General features: G+C 47.7%; 1 protein-coding gene and 1 pseudogene across 1 annotated transcript; one reads left to right on the top strand and one right to left on the bottom strand.

Annotated features, from left to right (window-relative positions):
- Positions 1–8,281: 8,281 nt before the first annotated feature.
- LOC133163204 (neuropeptide Y receptor type 2-like) lies at positions 8,282–12,358 on the top strand (annotated as a pseudogene).
- A 798-nt stretch (positions 12,359–13,156) lies between these two features.
- Positions 13,157–18,356, bottom strand: LOC133163784 (uncharacterized). Its single transcript, XM_061294003.1, has 22 exons — positions 18,347–18,356; positions 18,161–18,247; positions 18,054–18,086; positions 17,808–17,978; positions 17,620–17,739; positions 17,439–17,549; positions 17,329–17,364; positions 17,119–17,253; positions 16,910–17,053; positions 16,686–16,817; positions 16,465–16,619; positions 15,889–16,012; positions 15,763–15,820; positions 15,627–15,693; positions 15,427–15,560; positions 15,309–15,352; positions 15,071–15,244; positions 14,850–15,004; positions 14,642–14,785; positions 14,224–14,312; positions 13,975–14,146; positions 13,157–13,914 (listed from the first exon to the last, which is right to left on the bottom strand). Exons 1-22 carry the CDS (start codon positions 18,354–18,356, stop codon positions 13,750–13,752), a joined length of 2,460 nt encoding a protein of 819 aa, XP_061149987.1. The 3' UTR covers positions 13,157–13,749.
- Positions 18,357–18,597: the final 241 nt, after the last annotated feature.

Here is an 18,597-nt window from a genome sequence, read left to right as displayed (position 1 = left end):
GTGCTGGGGAACGTGTAGGGTGAAACATGACAAAAACAACCAATGATAGCAATAACTTCCAGCGAAGAAGAGGTTTTCCCTCAATACTCCAGTTCAAACTTATTGTGTGATCTAAAAACCTGCTGGCCGATGTTAAATCGCAGGAAAAGTCTCACACGGTCCCTCTGCCTTAGGCGACCAGAATGCTATCAATAAGAAAATATAAATAAAGCCACGATCCGTTCCGAATGAAGTAGGACCCGTCCAATGGTACAGCCATGTTGGCAGGAGAGCCCTTACACCTTGAAATGGCTCTCCCATCCTGGCACACAGCGGTGATGTCCAAAGCTCCCATCCAGTTCCCTCCTGGAGAGCAGTTGTCGTGAATGCATCCGTGGGTCTTGTTTTTTGGATGAAACACGTGTAGTCCATTCCAGGTAGCGTCCTGGTTTAGGCCACTTGTGGCATCTGTCGTCCTCCAACAGTCACATTGGGATTAATCCAAAATAGTTTGATCACAGATTCATTCCTGCGAGTCCAGGGCGGTAGGGGTAGCGTCACTGACTGACAGTCCGGTGTTGATATCAAACTCCTCCCATGGATGCCATACATTTCGCTTCAGTGACATTCATTGCTCTAGCCTCCAAGTGAACCGGTACCAAGCGTTGGTTTCGTATGGGTTTCTGGGGTCTCATGACCAGTCCTCAAAGTTCTCATCGAGTGACCATCGTTTCCCACGGTCAACATTATCACTTGGTCTGTTCAGATGTGTCCATAGACCAGGGGTGGGCAAACTTTTTGACTCGGGGGCCGAACTGGGTTCTAAATTTGGACCGGAGGGCCGGACCAGGAGCAGATGGACGTAGGCGTTGTGTGAAGTCATATAAGCGACCTGTAAAGGTCATCGCATAAAAGATCTTGGCCTTTAGTAGGTAGTAAAGCATGGATATTCCAAACAAGTTTTTTTTAAAACAAATGCATTTATTAACAGCATTAAAAAAATAATAATTCACTAAAAAACTGCTATCAGTGATTCTCATAAAATACGACACTGTTATTATGAATAACAATCGCCATCACTTCAGTGCCCGCAGGTCAGATTAATGAAAGAGGTTTATCTTATGAGATCACATCAAACGGCAAACATTCTGACCAAATATATCATCTTGAAGAATCGGTGAAAGCATGCATCCAAATAAAGTAATCAAAACAGCAACACGGTGAGGGGTATCTGAAAATCAGAGCAGAGTTTTAACTCGCAAACACCTGGTAACAGAGGTGAGGAAACGGGAAACACCTCCTTAAAGTAAGCCTTAAGAACTTTACAGGTTAAGATTAGTCGCAAATAAGTGGTGCATCAATGTCCTTGAGCATCCTGCATTGTTTGAAAATGAGAATGGTCGCTAGTTTCAATCCCTGCTATGTGTACAAATCATATTCAAAATGCATTTTTTTACAATAAACTTGAGAGCCTCCCGTTCATTTTCAGTGGGAACAGTGTTGTTGGTCTCCCTTTTTTGCTAGTGCGTCATAGTCTGGAGTAAAATTTGTTGTGGCAATTCTTAGGCGAGATCCGAGGTGTTGGTCCGTTTACCTTGATCTGTGACGGGTTGATGTTGATGTGGCTGAACGTCACGTCGCGTACGTCGAGCCAAATTGGCCACTCTTTTTTTAACATTCGGCACAAACTTCTTTTTTTTGGGCCACTCATTTTAATGGAAGGATTCCAGGGGAAGGTTTGTGGGTGGCTTTAGCGCAAAACTGCATCTGAAAGCTCAGCGCGCGAATTATAAGAATGCTGTCGTCTAAATTCGGGACTGATACGAATAGAGCGAGAGTGCGCCAAGTCCGTACTACTGAGTACGTACACGCACTTGTGAGTGTGCACCGAGCTTTCTGACACGGCTTCCGGTAGTAAATGCGCAGGCGAGCGCTTCGCCATCTACTGGGAAAACGCAGTCATTGCAGGCAAAATGACCCCCCAAAAAAAAAGTTTAATAATACAATTTGTTCAGGGTTGGCGGGCCGGATTAAACGGTCCCGTGGGCCGGATGTGGCCCGCGGGCCGTAGTTTGCCCACCCCTGCCATAGACCATAGCATGCTCCAACCACAACGCAGCAGAGGATCCACCTGGCATGTGGAGCCCCGTTGCTACTAAGATGACAGGAACACAGAGACATCCCCCCGCCTAGCGGAGTTGGGATCGTTGTTTGCAGACTTCGCCACCGTCCCAAAATGAGGGGTCCAGCACTCCTTGTAGCTTGCATTGGCTAAGGTGAATCCAGCTGGGTCGTTCAGCGATCTTCACTGCGGAGGGGGGTAGTCAGCAAGACTTGGAATGGTCCCTCCCACCATGGCTGGCCCAGTTCTTTCTTTTGATGACCTTGATGTAGACCCAGTCTCCTGGATTGATGGGGTTGTCGACCTGTGAGGAGGAAAGATCAGGCGGCTGTAAATTTGCATTTGACACATCCTTCAGCCTGAGGGCCCTGATCATGCTACCTATGTTCTTCATCTGCTTTTTGCAACTCTTGTAGTCAATTGTAATGCCCTTTTTAACGAGGCAGATAGGAGTGTTTGAAAGAAGAGTTTGAGCACTTCCTAATGATTCCTCCTAACCAAAGACCGTTCATGACAGGGGCTTTCCCATTTATTGCCTCCTGTCTTAAAGGAGATTCCCTTATCCATGCCGCCTTCTTCCTAACACGTTCGCACACACACAGGTTGTGCACATAAACGCACACACACAGCGAGCACGCACCCAAGGCTCAGACAAACGACAACAGCCTGACACAACTTTACAGAGATTACGCACGAACACAGAACACAGACAAAGGGATTCTATACATCTCTCATGTAGCTCCTTTTGATAGAACCTCCTATTGGTAACTGTATAGCGGACTGTTCTGCATATAATCCCTTACTCAACTCCCTTGCTTCTACTTTTCCATGTCGGTGCAGTCGTAAGTGATCCCTACTGCAGTCATTGTCTTGTTAACTGTCGCCTTGTGCGACTCCTATGCATGATTGTGTGAAAGTAAAAAATTTAACGTATCCAACATTCTGACCACCCAAACTCCACTGTGGTGCAACGAATTTACTATTTTATTGAGTAGGTACATTGAGCAACCTAGCTTCCTCTTGACTGAATTCACTTTAGTCCAAATGTCCTATTCTAAAATGTATCTAACTCAATTTCTACTTCTTATGCCTGATGAGCCAAAACATCAGATCTCGCTCTTGTTTCTCTCCGTTCTAGCCTATTTGTTTTGTCCAATCTGTTCAATCTCTGACCATGATGCTTCTCTCTGTAGCTCTACGCATTATTAAATTTTTATCAAATCTCCTCAGTTCTCTCAAACTCAGTGCACAATGAAGCTCCTTTCCACTTTACCCCAAGCCCCACGAAGTTTCAGCACCGCCACAGCACGGAGTGCGATTTGGCCGTCGGACATTTCAAGTCCATATCTTTTGCCGCACCTCACCCTCTCAAGATGGTGTTCTTTTGTTGTTGCTTCAGAGTCAACCCATCCATCACTCCCGACTGAGTCCATCGTTCAAATGAGTCCATTTTCAACATTGTGAGTTCCTCCGCTTCTCACTGTCTTTTCTCGTCCCCGAGGATGTCGTCTTTCTTCCAGAGTGTACTTGTCCCCCTACAAGTACAACAACAGTCTTTCTTTGTCCTTGCCAAAGGTCAAAGGTGCCTCAAAGCCAGGCACCGTTTTGTAGACGTCCATGGCTGCAGGCAGAGTCTCGGGATTGAGTTTTCAGGGATCCTGGCACTGGAGAGTGACAGACTGGGACATCAAACTTGTAAGACTATCTCCAAATGTAGCTGCTGCCATCCATTCACTAGTAACGTTTGTTTACCAAACTTCAAATTCTCCTAGTAACAGCGATCTCGTCTTTATATTGTAAGTCCTGCAACTCATCCTATTTTTGAGCTACGTTCTGTCTATAGTTCCTATTTAATGAGACAGTACATTGTCTTCAGTATCATTATTTAAAATTAACTCAACGAGGTCTGCGTTCCACATCTAGCCCTGATCTATGTCTTGACCTCTCAAACGTTATTACCTGTGTCATGCTTGCTCAAAAATGTGACTTAGAATATGGTGTTGTGAATTTCCAATCTCCCTGATCAAATTGGATCCCGCTTCTTAGTTCTTCTTTCTCATGCTCCTGTTAGCCTGCAATTGTCCAAATCAATAATGTTGTTGTCTTTCTTTCGAACCTCTAAATCTCTCGTGTTGCTAACCTATCTACACCAGGAAGGGTCTTAAAGAAAGGACCAACAGATTACTCCCAATATCTCCTCATTATTTATGAGTTAGCCTCCCTTTCCTCACTCGGGTGCATATCTTGTCAGTTGTTAATGGAAACCAGATGTCTCGTGCCAATGAGATCATGGACCAAGGCCCAAACAATCCCGCACGAACCTGACCCGAAACATGACCCGGTCACACTTAGGCTTACTAGTGAGATATACATTGCATGATACCAGAATAGAATTTTACCACAGTATGACACTAAATGTATTAGAAAATCCATATGTCGTAAAGGTTTGTATTATTACTATCTTCCACTATCTGTCCTATTCACTCCCTCCTTCTGAGGCTTGACAACGCCCATGCCTCACACCTTGACAAACGTTTTGGGAGAACGTGTTCTTTCCTACTTATGATTCCATCATTTAATTTGACTTTCTTTTCAAAACGCTTCTCAATTTCCCAGTTCACACATCTTCTGCATGTGTTACTGGTTCTCCAGTTTTTTCTCTAGTTAATCATTAATCCAAAAGCTATGTTTTTCATTTTAGCATTCAACTTACTCAAAACCACTCTTTCAGCAAAGTCGCGCTACTAATTTTCCATAGTAGTCGCCAACAGCTTCAACCATTCAACCTGTATTTGTTGCACTGTCGCAAACGTGACAGAAGTAACAATGAGAGCGCCACTGCCCCCTGCTGTAGTAAACGCGCAATTACACTTTATTCTAGTACTGCCAAAAAAAAAGCCTGTTCCCCAGGGTCACACGCGCCCCCCCAGGAATAGCACCGCGCCCCCCCACTATTTGAGAAGCACTGATTTAGATCATTATCATCATCTAGATGAAATACATCAGAACATTTGCCTTTTTGGATAACTTTTTCAGCATGCCTGTCCCACTGCACAGCTCTCGCGCGCGTAGGGCAGGTCCCAGCACCAATGATTCGTCACAGGCTGGCCATTTCCTGTGGTCGATCATGAGCTGGTCCCTCCCACGTACACGAGGACAGTACATTCTAATTTTTCATTTATCTTCTAGAAGCAAGTTGCATTTATTTACCACTTGATTTGCAAATTTGAACTTTAGTGTACACACACAATTTGATCTCTGGTCATTTGTCATTGGGCATACAAACAGCATTGTCATACTTCTTGCATGGACAAGAGCTCTAATAATCCAAAAAAATTTCCAATAATCTGACAATGACATGTTTTGCTGTCATATGGGCATCTATTCTTTATTTCTCTGTATTAGCATGAGGGGTCAAAGGAGAGGAAGCTTGTCATGCTGTAAATGTTTTATTTTTTATGTTAAATTTTTCCTCTGCCTCTTCCTCTGCCCCTTGACTGGCACCGCTTTTTTTCTTTTCTTCTAAAACACTCTATTGACCAGTGTCCACGTTTCCCACAGTTCCAACAGTTGTCAGAATCTGATGGGGGTTTTGAATTATATGGTGGCCTTCGGCCTTGTTGGTCTCTCTCTCTTCCTCTCCCCTTTGGGAACTTTGGGAGAAGATCGTTGTATCTTCATTTAGATCAGTGCTTCTCAATTATTTTCTGTTACGCCCCCCCCTAGCAAGAAGAAAACTATTCGCGCCCCCCCTCCCCACCGTGACTATCCTAACTTGTCTTGTAAATCGTAAAATGTTGCACTGTCGCAAACGTGACAGAAGTAACAATGAGAGCGCCACTGCCCCCTGCTGTAGTAAACGCGCAATTACACTTTATTCTAGTACTGCCAAAAAAAAAGCCTGTTCCCCAGGGTCACACGCGCCCCCCCAGGAATAGCACCGCGCCCCCCCACTATTTGAGAAGCACTGATTTAGATCATTATCATCATCTAGATGAAATACATCAGAACATTTGCCTTTTTGGATAACTTTTTCAGCATGCCTGTCCCACTGCATAGTTGTTGTATACAAGTTTTGCACACGAGCGGAATGCCTCTCTTGCTCTTCTGCTTGAGCTGCGGCTGGAGCCGTGGCCGGGACAGTGCGCCTGTGCACTGTGGCCTCATTGTCTTCCGGCCTGAAAAACATGGTCGCAGCATTTTTCAACTTTCTGTCTTTTGGATTTATTCTCTTCTCTCTTGTGAAGCTTTCAACCACAGTCTAGCACAATTCAACTCTCTCTCTTTTCTTTTTCCACTTCAGCATGTATTACATACAATCAAGAAATCTACTCGCCATGAACTCATCTCCTTCAAGAGCTAGAGATTTATCGTTCCTTTTTCTCATCTTAATTTTAGTTTTTCCAGTGTTTTTTTTTTTTTCAATATCTTTTTATTTTCTTTGAGGATCCTCAATGCAGGTTTAAATTGACCTTCTAACAAATTACTAGCCTGTGTTATTGCCGTCGATCAATGCTAGAACTGCTTTTTGGTCAATTTATCCTACCAGTCACACATTCAACCACACAAATTTCTTATCCCTGCCTACGCGAAGTCCTCTTTTAAAAATAAAAGAGCTGCTTCATCCGGATGGGGGACTCTACAACACCCCTTCCTTCCCTGGGAACTGAAGACAACTGTCCAGTTACCCAGCCCTGCCAACGCGAAGTACTCTTTTTAAAAAATAAAAGAGCTGCTTCATCCGGATGGGGGACTCTACAACACCCCTTCCTTCCCTGGGAACTAAAGACAACAGTCCTGTTACCCAGCCCTGCCAACGCGAAGTTGTACCCCTTAGAACAGTGGTTGTCAAATGAGGGTACACGGAAGTCGTGAGATTTTACAAAAATATATAAAACAGTTTGAAAACAGCTGCTCCAGAAGAGCCACTTCATCCGGAGGGGGACTCTACAACACCCCCTCCTTCCACAAGACTTCTTATCTTCTGTCTTGCCTATTTTTATTCCTGTGCACTTTTACTTTTACGCGTTTCACAACCACACAATCCCACAACTTTAGGGCTTGAACTCACTTGACCCCTGGTTCGTTGCATTTCCGGGTCCCGTCAACCACCTCTGTCAGACGAAGGCAGACCTAAGATGCTGGCCCAGCGAAGAAGTTCTCTTCCCAGGACTTTCTTTTCCAGGTCCTCCTAATGGACGCTGGCTTGTCGACAATGCAGCACGTCTTCCTCCGTCAGTCAGATGGTGGGTATGAGGGTCCCGGGTTTCGGCACCAAAATGTTAGAGTGGTGCTCACTCTAACTTATTTTGCAAGAACCACTCGGAGACAAGTTAGTCGTTTTGGGCACCTGCAGGCGGAGAGTCCATTCGTCACTGTGCGTACAGCAATGATCGAATGACGTCTCTCTCTCGCTTCCCACAAGACCATCTTTATTAAGAGAAAAAGGGTGGGGGTGACCATAGACTGAATAGACAAGTAAAAAAGGCCCTTGACCTCTAGATTAGCAGAGCAGGGGATGTTTTACGACATTGTGTAGGATGGAACAAGCTAGGTTATTTATTACTGGTTACACACCAACATAAGCATAAAACTAATCTACCAAGGTCATTCATTACTGGTTACATACATTCCAACATAATCATATGATCAAGATAGTTTTGGAAAACCCTGACACTATATCCATTAGCCAAAGGGGTCGCTCTGTAAGCTAAAAGTGCAAGATACGGGTCTTTTGCCTTCTTGAGTAGTCCCTTCACCGTCTGGACATGACGCTCAGCTTCACCATTGCTTTGTGCAAACCTTGGACTGCTGGTTACATGTCTGAAACCGTAGGCTGCAGCAAAATCTTTGAACTGTTGGCTAGAGAACTGAGGTCCGTTGTCACTGTAGAAGAATTCCGGAATACCATGTCTGGAAAAAATTGACTTTAGGTGTACTATAACTATAATATTTGATGATATTATTATTTTTTACTATAAATGCCAACAAAATATTTCATTTATAGTTTTATTACACGCAAAAAAGTTCTTATTTGAATTGTTCTTTTTAACAGGCACAGTACATATTTGCAAACACAACCATATCGTGTGGTTCCTACGCAGGCAGGGCACTGGTATGTAACCGTTTCTGCTCCTGCTCCAGCTTCTGTTGATAATTTTGTGATCTGATTTCCCAGATGTCCTTCAATAGTTACTCCCAGTAAATGTCAAGAAAATGTGTTCGTTATCATACATTATCTAAACAATTGCATACTTTGACTATTATATACATTTCTATGTATGCTGACACAAATTGTTTTAGAAATTGTGGAGGAGAGGTTGTACCTTATTCTGATGAATCTCAGCTCTGTATGGACACACTGCTCTCCAGCTATTTATACTGTCGCTCTGAGACTCCACTATCATTGCTGCATTCATGCATGCATGCGTGCATGTTTAAGTGGCCAAATATATGACAGTGCAGCAACAGACATTAAGTGAAATTGCCCATAGATAGTATCATGTTGAGTTTGACATCTTGTAAAGATATGGTACTCAGTGTTGAGTCATTCTTTCAGTTGTGCAATGATGTAGGACTATAATAACATGAAAACAAACAAACAATGGATTAATCAAGATGGTGATTTACCGTGAAATCCTGCCTGGCTGTACAAATTCCTAAAGCAATAGTAATTACTATTGCACCAAATAACCTAGCCACTTGCAATTTACTTTATCTTGAATTGTGGTTTGCATATTTACGTGTTACTGGCAGACATACTAGTACATGTTGTGGTGAGATACAAATAGATGTGTACAGTCCGTACTCATGTCTCATCTAGGAGATGAGACATTTGATACACCCAATGTGGGTTCATCAAGTTCAGTCCTAGTCCAAAAAACCTTAAGCAGGAATCTTAAATGTGTTGAATGACACTGAGATGTCCCGGATTTTTGTACATGTCCAAAACGTGTATTTCAGTTTAATTGTTGCGTGCCTACGTCCATAAATTTGTACAAAGATTTATTAGTGTAGAAAAATGACATAGCATACTCATTTGCGGTGGTTGTGGGTGAACAGAGGCGGCTCATTCGGAATGGTGAGGGGGAAACGGAGAGTATATACACTTATCTATCCTCTATAATTCCCACTTTCTGACTTTAAAGTCAGAATTCTGACTTTATTCTCAGAATTCTGACTTTATTCTCAGAATTCTTGTAAAGTCAGAATTCTGAGAACAAAGTCAGAATTATGACTTTCTGCTGAGGGGGGCTGTGACGCGCAGTCGGAGCTCGTCGCATTTCCAGTCGGCTTCTCAGTGGAGACCAAGCTTGCGTCTGCTTTGCGTCTTTCCTTCCCGTCATCTGCACATGGACCTGGAGAGCAAAAGAACTTCACGTCAACTTGCACATTGAGGTAAGCTGAAAAGAAAAAAAAAGAAAAATACGCATGACACATTCTGTCTTATTGAAATGTGTCTGGAAAATGATGGCACCTTCCTTGCCAGCACTTTTTGCAAATCCTTGAAAGCTTTTAAAGATTGTGTGAAAGTAGCTACGCCGGTGAAATCAAAATGTCGGATTTGGAGGTCCCGTGTTCAAACCCTCTGCTCACCTTGACCGCCTTGTTCATCGGCTCCTCAGCCTCAAAGTTTCACACAGATGGGTCCATTGGGGACCTCCAGTGCTGGAGTTTACTCGCGTTTACTTTCCACGAATATCTATAGTTACAGACTGACGTTATATGTTGCTTCCGCAGGCCAGCCGGCTGGCCGATGGGGTCGCCGCAACACGGACGCGGCAAATAAGGCACTGCGGCTGTCGGCACCCAAGTCCTACGCTAACTGCTGTTGGGCCAGCATGGGAACGGTGCCCGTTGAGAACCAGGCGGCCTATCCGGGCCTGGAGGACAGCATCCACCTGCCCTCCGTCCGTCCGTGTGGCGCTCATCATGGCGTACGGCCTCATCATCGCCCTGGGCGTGGTGGGCAACACCTTAGTGATCCACGTGGTGTTTCGTTTCCGCCGCCTGCGAACCATCACCAACTTCTTCATCGCCAATCTGGCTCTGGCCGACCTCCTGGTGGCATCGCTATGCTTACCGTTCACGTTGGCGTACACCCTCCGTGAAGAGTGGGCGTTCGGCCAGGCGCTGTGTTTCGCCCTGCGTGCACGTGTCCACCATCACGCTGAACGTTATTGCGGTGGACCGCCTCCGCAGCGTGGCACGTCGCCCGGATGGCGCGCCGCGGATGTCCCGACGGGCGTGCGCCGCTGTGGTGGCAATCACCTGGGTGGTCAGCGTGCTCTTCGCCAGCCCGCTGGCCATCTTCAGAGAGTACACCACCTTCCACTTGGCGCCCGGCAAGTCCATCCAGGTGTGTGGCGAGAAGTGGCCCGAGGGGAGCGGCAGCGCCCCCTACAGCCTGGCCATGTTGTTGCTGCAGTACGGCCTGCCGTTGCCTGTCAACACAGGAGCCTACGCGTGCATCTGGAGCAAGGTGAGATCATAGTAAGTTTTATACATCGAGCACCACCTTGAGAATATTTTGCTCTCCAAGTACTGCTGTAAAGACAAAAATAAAAAATATAATATAGCGACTAGCTTTACTGTAACATTTTTTCCAGTGTAGAAAGGCCCTATAGCTTAATCGAATAAAATAAAAAAATGTTGCTTTGCTGTCATCTTGTTGCACAGAGGAACTAAGAACCCTAATTTTCAATTTCAGGATGGTCCTAAAATGAACTGTAGTGTTGGGATAGAGTCCCGCTTCAAATAGTGCTTCGGCATACATTATGATAAAAATGCTAATACCTTTATTTTTGTGTGTTCCTCGGAGCTAGCTGAACGCCACCCGCCTGTCGCGCGCCCACCGCCGCCGCCGTAAGACCACCAAGATGCTGGTGACGGTAGTGGCCGTCTTTGGCGTCAGCTGGCTGCCGCTGCACGCCTTCCAGCTTGCCGTGGACATGGACGGCCGTGTGGTCTACATGGACAACTTCAAGCTGCTCTTCAGCGCCTTCCACGTGGTGGCCATGTGCTCCACCTTCGTCAACCCCATTCTCTATGGCTGGATGAACAGCAACTACAGGAGCGCCTTCCTTGATGTCTGCACGTGCTACAGGCTCTTTAACATCCACAAAAAGATGAACAAAATGGCCCCTGCCCCAGCTTACTGTTTTTTTCCGTGTATAGTGCGCCTCCCATGTATAATACGCACCCTAAAAATGGCATGCTGATGCTGGAAAAAAGCCTGTACCCATGTATAATACGCACCCAATTTTTATGAATTTTTTTTTTATGAATTTTTTTTTTTTTTTTTTAAGTCCCAATGATCATCACACACGCAGGGAGGCAATGGGTCCCATTTTTATAGTCTTTGGTATGGTCTTAACTAGGCTGGATGTATTTTTTTTTGTTGGCGTTGATTTCTCCGACTGCCATAAACGCACCACCGCGCTCCGTGCGCGCACGGGAAAGAGGCGTGCGGATGTGAAAAAGGCGGCTCTGTATGGGAGAGACGTTGAAGAGGAATAAAAACACCCTTGGAAACCAAAACTTGCCCCTCGTCGTGACTCGGAGCCGCAACAAATGTTTCGGATTTGTGTAGGGTACATTGTGACAGACAGCAAACGAGCAGGTGATCGAGCAAGCCTTGTCTGATACCAGAGCATTGTGTTCGTATGGAGCGTGTTTGAAGTGAACAGCAGAGACGAAAGCAACAAGGTAAAGTGTTGTGAAATAAAATATTACCTGTAATACGCATTTGCTGATTGAAACTGCTAATTAAACTGTGAATTGAAACTAATAGGTGGAGAACAGAACTCTCGCTCTTTATAGAGCTGACGTGTCTTGCGCATCCGTTCTGCGCATCTGTAATGGCGGCCTCCGTATGATACCCGGTTTGCATGTGTGCGCGTGTGCGCGTGTGTGCGAGAGAGAGCGAGAGAGAGAGTGCGAGAGAGAACGCTCAACCGTAGCGCGCCGCCGACCGCCCAACTGCACCGCGCTGGTCGCATTATTGTGACAGAGCCGTCGCTGAAATTTAGAAGATATTTTTAAAGTCCTGATGTACTTTCTAAAATTTAAGTGGACCTCAGTGCGCACTGCGCAGGGAGCTTAATTTGGTGCAGCGCGCCGGGCGCTCACTGTCGCATTGCTTAAAGAGCGCCTTTGTGTTTTAGGATGAACAGCAGAGACCAAAGGAACAAGGCAAAGTGTTGTGAAATAAAATATTACCTGTAATACGCATTTTGTTATTTGCTGATTGAAACTGCAAATTAAACTGTGAATTGAAACTAATAGGAAGAAAACAACTCTCGCTCTTAATATAACTGACGTGTCTTGCGCATCCGTTTTGCGCATCTGTAATGGCGGCCTCCGTATGACGTCCGGTCCGCGATGGAGATTAAAAACAAACAATATTTGACAATAACACACCATCAAGGATTGCACCATCGCATCAAACGATGTGTCGTCAATTATGAATTTTTTTGACTAAGTGTGTTGGGACAGGATGGCTGAATGCGATGCGCGATTGACAACAAACAAGAAGAAAGGTGATTACAAGTTTTATTTCGGGGGAGATTTGTCATGTCTCGTCCCCAGTTTTGCTATGTGTTGCCATAGTTTCTGTTCGCGTCGCGTCGCCCCTCTCTTCCTGTGTCACCTCAATCGATGTAACGTGTTTTGTATTTAAGTCCTGTCTGCCCCTCGCTCACCGTCGGATCATTGCATGTGTTACTGTCATGATGTCTGTTTGCTTTCTGTTCCTGTCTTTGGTAATGTCACCCTGTCTTTTTGTTCCACGACTTTGTCGGGCAGTCGTGTTGTTGGTTTTGTTTTCTAAAAAAAAAAAGAAAAAAAAAAAAAGAAAAGAAAAAAGAAAAAAAAAATTGTACCCATGTATAATGCGCATCCCAGATTTTAGGACAATAAATTCGTTAAATTTTGCGCACTATACACGGAATAAAAACGGTACAAGTTTTAAGATCCTACTTAGCATTAGCATGAAATTAGCTTCATAAATAAAAAACTGAGGATTTGTCTTTGTTATTTTATTGAACACACTTATAATCATAACATTGGAGTACATCATGGGAAACAAAGGTCAAGGGTCAAACAAAGGGACAAACACTGCTTAGGTTTAAATCTTCAAGCCAAATCATGATTAAATAGAAGACACTCAAAAACATTTTTTTTTTTTTTTTTTTAGGGGCCATAAGCCCCAGACGGCGGCGGCGGCGGATATATAGATAGATACTTTGATAGATAATTGGAATTCAAAATGTAGAATTCAAAACAGGGCATTCAAAAACATTTTTTTTTAGGAGCCATAAGCCCCAGACGGTGGCAGTGGATAGATATTTACTTTATATACAGATATATAATTATAATTCAAAAGGTGAAATTCAAAATTGGTGGATAGATACATAGATACATATACAGATATTGTATAACACAAAAGGAATACAATTTTTTTTCTAGATTTTTTTGCAGTTGGTTAACTGCATAGCTGATGTAATTTTTATTTTATTTTTTCCCCTCCTCACTCTCCTGAAGCTCAGTAAGTGCTTTGAGGTGTCAAGAAAACATGCACAAACTTAGCTTATCGGGCAGCGCACGGTACGAGACCGCCGCTGTTGTGTTGTCGTAGTTTTTGCGGCTCAGGTGGGCGGCGCCGTCGCCAGGCGGACGACCTTCAGCGACACGTCGCCATGCAGTCGCAGCAGCGTGATGTCTGCCAGTCGGAGGTGGCCCTGGTAGGCGTAGTGCAGCCGGTGGCCCCCGGCCAAAACGCGGAAGACGTGCTGGGCGCAGCTGATGACGATCTGAACGAGAGAGGCAATTAGGCGGGGGGGCGCTGGCGAGTGCGCGGCATGGAGCGTTACCTTGAAGTCCACGCCACGTTGCAGGGGGATACGGGCAACATGCAGCTGGTTTAGCTGCTGCTGGTCCGGGTCGCTGTCCAGTTGGGAGCTCAGCACGACGGTTTGGGTCTCGGCGTCCAGCTTGAGCTGCAGGATGGTTTGGTTGTCGGCGTTGAGCAAGCTGGCTTGGAAGCTGCGAGCGAGAGACACACACACACACACAGGCGTTGGCGGTTTGCCCAAACGATTGCCTTCTTTACCCCGGTGTACCTCTTGGTCTTGTCGTTGCCTTGCCCTTTGATGGTGATGGTACTTCCCACCTGAAGACCTTTCATCATTTCCAGGACAAGGTCTTTGCACTGCATTGGGCATACGCAAGGGTAAATTGCAATCCACGCATTTGGCCACAAGATCAAGAAGCAAGCGGCGAAAGCGTAGGTGTCAAACTCAAGGCCCGGGGGCCAAATCAGGCCCGCCATGTCAACTCCCATGATTTTTGTTGAAACCAATTTTGTGTGACTTTTTTTTTTTTTTTTAATGATTTGTAGTCATCCTTTCCATAGTAATTTGAACAATAACTATTTCCTATGAAATACGGCCCTCTGAGGGATGCCGCAAGGACAAAGTGGCCCGCGATAAAAATGAGTTTGACAACCCTGGGCTAAAAATGCGTTTGCGTGCCACTCACAGTTCCAGTCGACACCATGGACAAGGCCTTGGAATCGCCGCTTTCCGTCTCGGGCTCTCCAGCGGCGATGGTGTAATGCGCTTTGGGCATCTTGCACACGAAGCGATTGAGCTGCGTGCACAACATCCGCATCCAGCGTCCCGTCTGAAAGACAAAGGGGGTGGGTCGGTGGTAGGTCGTGTGGGTGGCTGCCGGTGCCGGTGCTCACCTGGAAAGCCGCCGCCACGCAGTTGTCGTCCAAGGGGAGCTCGTTGTTGGGCTCTCCGGCAGCCCAGAAGGTCAAGGTCACAGGGCGGCGGTCTGACCACACGAACATGCCGGGAACAGCCAGGTCATTGAGTCCGGTCCACGTGTCGCTGTCATCTGCAGAGGAAGGGCGTGACATCACACCTCCGAACATACGAGGCGAGGCGAGGCGAGGCAGCGTACCAAAGTACAAAGTCGTCTTCAGCCACTCCTGCTCCACTAGGGAACCCACGGACACTAGCTGGGCGCCAAAAGTCCCGCAGGCGTGCTGAGCCTCGGCCCAGGTCTTCTTGTCCTCAAAAATCTTGTAGCAGAAGCCGGCAAACTCCTCCCACTCAGGTCCCAAGCATCTCATCTCTGCCCATGAGACATCGCCAGGTGTCACGCACAAGTTTGACTCCACGGCGCTTCGGCGACTCACCTCCGTCGGCAAACGTGAAAGCCAAAGGCCCCTCTTGGTTCAATCTGCGGATCGATGCCGGCGCTCGCGTTAAGCCGGCGTCTGCCATCAGAGCGCGCGCTGAAAGCGGCCCACTCACTGTTTGGAGAGGATTCCGTTCTGTTCGGATGCTTGGAAGCTCTTCTGCGGCGGCGCTTTCAGCAAGGTGCACTTTCCTCCAGTCTTGTCAGCGATGACGCCGGCGTGGATGGCGGCGGCGCAGATGTGAGACTCCTGCGCTCACGCAAAGCGCCGCGTCAGAGCCCAGGAAGGCCAGTGGCGGGCGGCGCCGTCACGTACCTCTTTGTACCCCCACGTGCCGTAGACTTGGTGGTCCAACTTGGCGCAACCCGGCGGACAGAAGACCCTGCGGACGACACGGCCGTTGCGAGACTCGCACTTGATTGGAAAGCTCGGACGCGCTGCGACCACTCACGTAGTGGGCAGCTTGTCCAAGGCGACGTTGACGAACTGCTCGTCGCAGCTGATCACATCTGCGGACGCGAGAGTCACGGTTGGTTTTCCTATTTGACGGCGAGCGCGGCGCCGGCAGCTCGCTTACTGTCAAGCGCGCATCCCAAGACGTCAAAGCGGAGGCCGACGATCCATTGGTGATCCAGTGGCAGGATGCGGATGAACTGGGCTAGCATGGGCTCCATCAGGGTCTGAGTCGCTCCGGGGGAAAGCTGGCGAGAAAGACAAGGGTGAGACAGACAGACAGACAGACAGACAGACAGACAGACAGACAGACAGACAGACAGACAGACAGACAGACAGACAGACAGACAGACAGACAGACAGACAGACAGACAGACAGACGGAGAGGAATAGAGAGAGACAGAGAGAGAGAGAGAGAGCGAGAGAGAGAAAGAAAGAAAAAGAGAGCAAGGGAAAGAGAGGCAGGACAGAGACGGAGCAAGAAAAAGAGAGAAAGAGATATGGAGAGAGGGAGAAAGAGAAAAAACGAGGGAAAGAGAGAGAGAGCAAGGGAAAGGGAGACAGGAGCGAGACGGAGAGAGAAAGAGGAGACACGGAGAAAAAGAAATGGAGAAAAAGAGAGAGAGAGAGAGAGAGAGAGAGAGAGAGAGAGAGAGAGAGAGAGAGAGAGGAGCAAGTTGGCTCACGGCTGCCAACTCACCATCTGGGAGTGGCCGGTCCAGTCCTGTCCGTCCAAACTATGGGTCATCTTAAACCTGGACCAGTGCCTGGAGGAGGCCCAAGGACACATCTGGATCTCCATCCCGGTCACTTTTTTCATCTCGCCTAAGTCCACCTCGATCCAGCTGTCCATAGCTGAGGGAAGGAAGGAAGAAGCCAGATTTAGTGTGTGTGTGTGTTGTGTCAGAGTTCTCCACGTACGCTTCAACGGTTTCCAGCAGCTTTTCCCATTGAGGCAAGCCTTGTCGGGGCCGAAGCCGCTCAATGAGGAGGAGGCTCTCAGCTTCAACTTTTTCAGGCTGCCTTGGGTGTTGCCTAAACTGTCAAAACACTCTTTGGACAACCAAAAATGTTATTCAGGGCCTCATGGGCTTACCTGGTTTGGCACACAACAATTCATTTGGCAAAGACGAGACGACACCTACCGTCCGTTTCGCAGGTGTAGACCATCTGGAGGTATTTGGAGACCTCAGGGCAGGGGTCCTCCTTCATGGGCTTGACGAGGCACTGGTGGCAGTTGTCGCACTCTTTCCTGTAGTGAAGGAGGGCACCTTCCACCGTACATTTGGCTGCGAGAGGGCACCAAGTTGACACGTCAGCTAAAGGACGGCCGACAGTGGCCGGGGCCGCCTACCGTCTGAGCCGCGTTGGGCCGAGCAGACGTTGCTGCTCCTCCGTCCGTAGAAGGCCGACTGGATGCGCATGACTCTGTCCTCGGGGCAAATGGCTCGGTTGTCGGCGTTCTCGCATATCTCTTGCTTGAGGAAACCTGTGGGCGGGGCGGGGCGGGGCGGGGCAGGTTAATTAGTTCTGGCGGCCATCTTTGCAAGCGGTAATTTCTTACCGGCGTGAGGCAGCGGAGCTTGTTGCGCTGTCGCCGCTGCAAGGACCAAAGGCAAACGTCAGCACGCCTTGAGATAGAGGGTCGCGGCCCGTCCCGCCCCGCCCTCCTACCTCTTCTCTTGCAGATGTAGCCTCTCTTGATCTCGCACACGTCAAATTTCCAGTCGCCGTTGTCAATGAGAAAGGAAAGGCAGCGTCCCCCAACTTTGTCGCCATGGTGACCTGCAAGGGGGCCAACAGAGACTAAGCCCTAAGTTCCTGAATGGTAACATGAGCGTGGCTCGCCACAAACCGGCGCTCAGGTGGACGTAGCTGAACGGGGAGCCGTCGGCCCACCGGCCGCCGCTCTCGGCGAAGGGGGCGTCGGCGTCCAGCCACAGCGAGGGAGTGGTGAGCACGGCCTTGCTGTGACCTTTGAATCAAAGTTTCCACATGGTCGCGCCAAAACACAAGTGCAAACATTAAGACACACACACACACCGTGCACAAAGGCCTGCTCGTGAGAGTCCGTGATACTGAGCAGATGGGCATTGTGGCGGTTGCAGTCGTCGCGCGCCTCCTTCCAGCTTTTGAGCTGGTTCCCTCTCATCAGATAGCAAAAGTCGTTGGCGGGGTTGTCCAGCCACTCCCAGCCGCATTTGTCGCTCCAGGCTGCAAGGCACAAATGGTGAGAATCGCCGCGGATGGCGCACGGGCGGGAACACGTGCCGCCGGCCCCTGACCTACCTGGGAGCGGCGGAGGAGGACTGGTGGACTTGGCTGCAAGGGAGCGCAAATGAGAACAAGCATGGAAACAAAAAGTGCCCGGTGGTGACGGCGCGCGGCCTGCGCACCTTTTTGACAGATGTAGCGCCTCGGGCTGCTGCCGGTATAGATTCCAGTGCCCGACAGAGCACCGTAGAGATCGTTACCTGGATTACCTGGGTGCCACAAGATGAGGTCCTGTGGACGACATTGGTAACATGCGCTCAGCGCGTTGCCCTTATGCTTTCCTCACTCTCTCGACAACATTCTACTACTGTCCATCATCTCGCAATCTGGCCAAAGTTTTCTTCTGAAAGGTGAACATTAAAAATAAGCAGTTTCCTTCACCATGTTGGAACAGGTTGTAAGCCTTTTTTTTTCACACTTGGCTTTTGATCACCAAATGATTCCCGAGCGCGGCGGCACCGCTGGTGCTCACTGCTCCCCTCTCCCCCAGGGAATGGATTAAAATCAAACGGGGATGGGTTCAATACAGAGGACAAATTTCACCACACCCAGATGTGTG

Source organism: Syngnathus typhle, linkage group LG12, assembly GCF_033458585.1.
Source record: "Syngnathus typhle isolate RoL2023-S1 ecotype Sweden linkage group LG12, RoL_Styp_1.0, whole genome shotgun sequence".
NCBI lineage: Eukaryota > Metazoa > Chordata > Actinopteri > Syngnathiformes > Syngnathidae > Syngnathus > Syngnathus typhle.
Note: the sequence above shows the minus strand (reverse complement) of the source record. Positions and strands in the feature narration are given on the sequence as shown.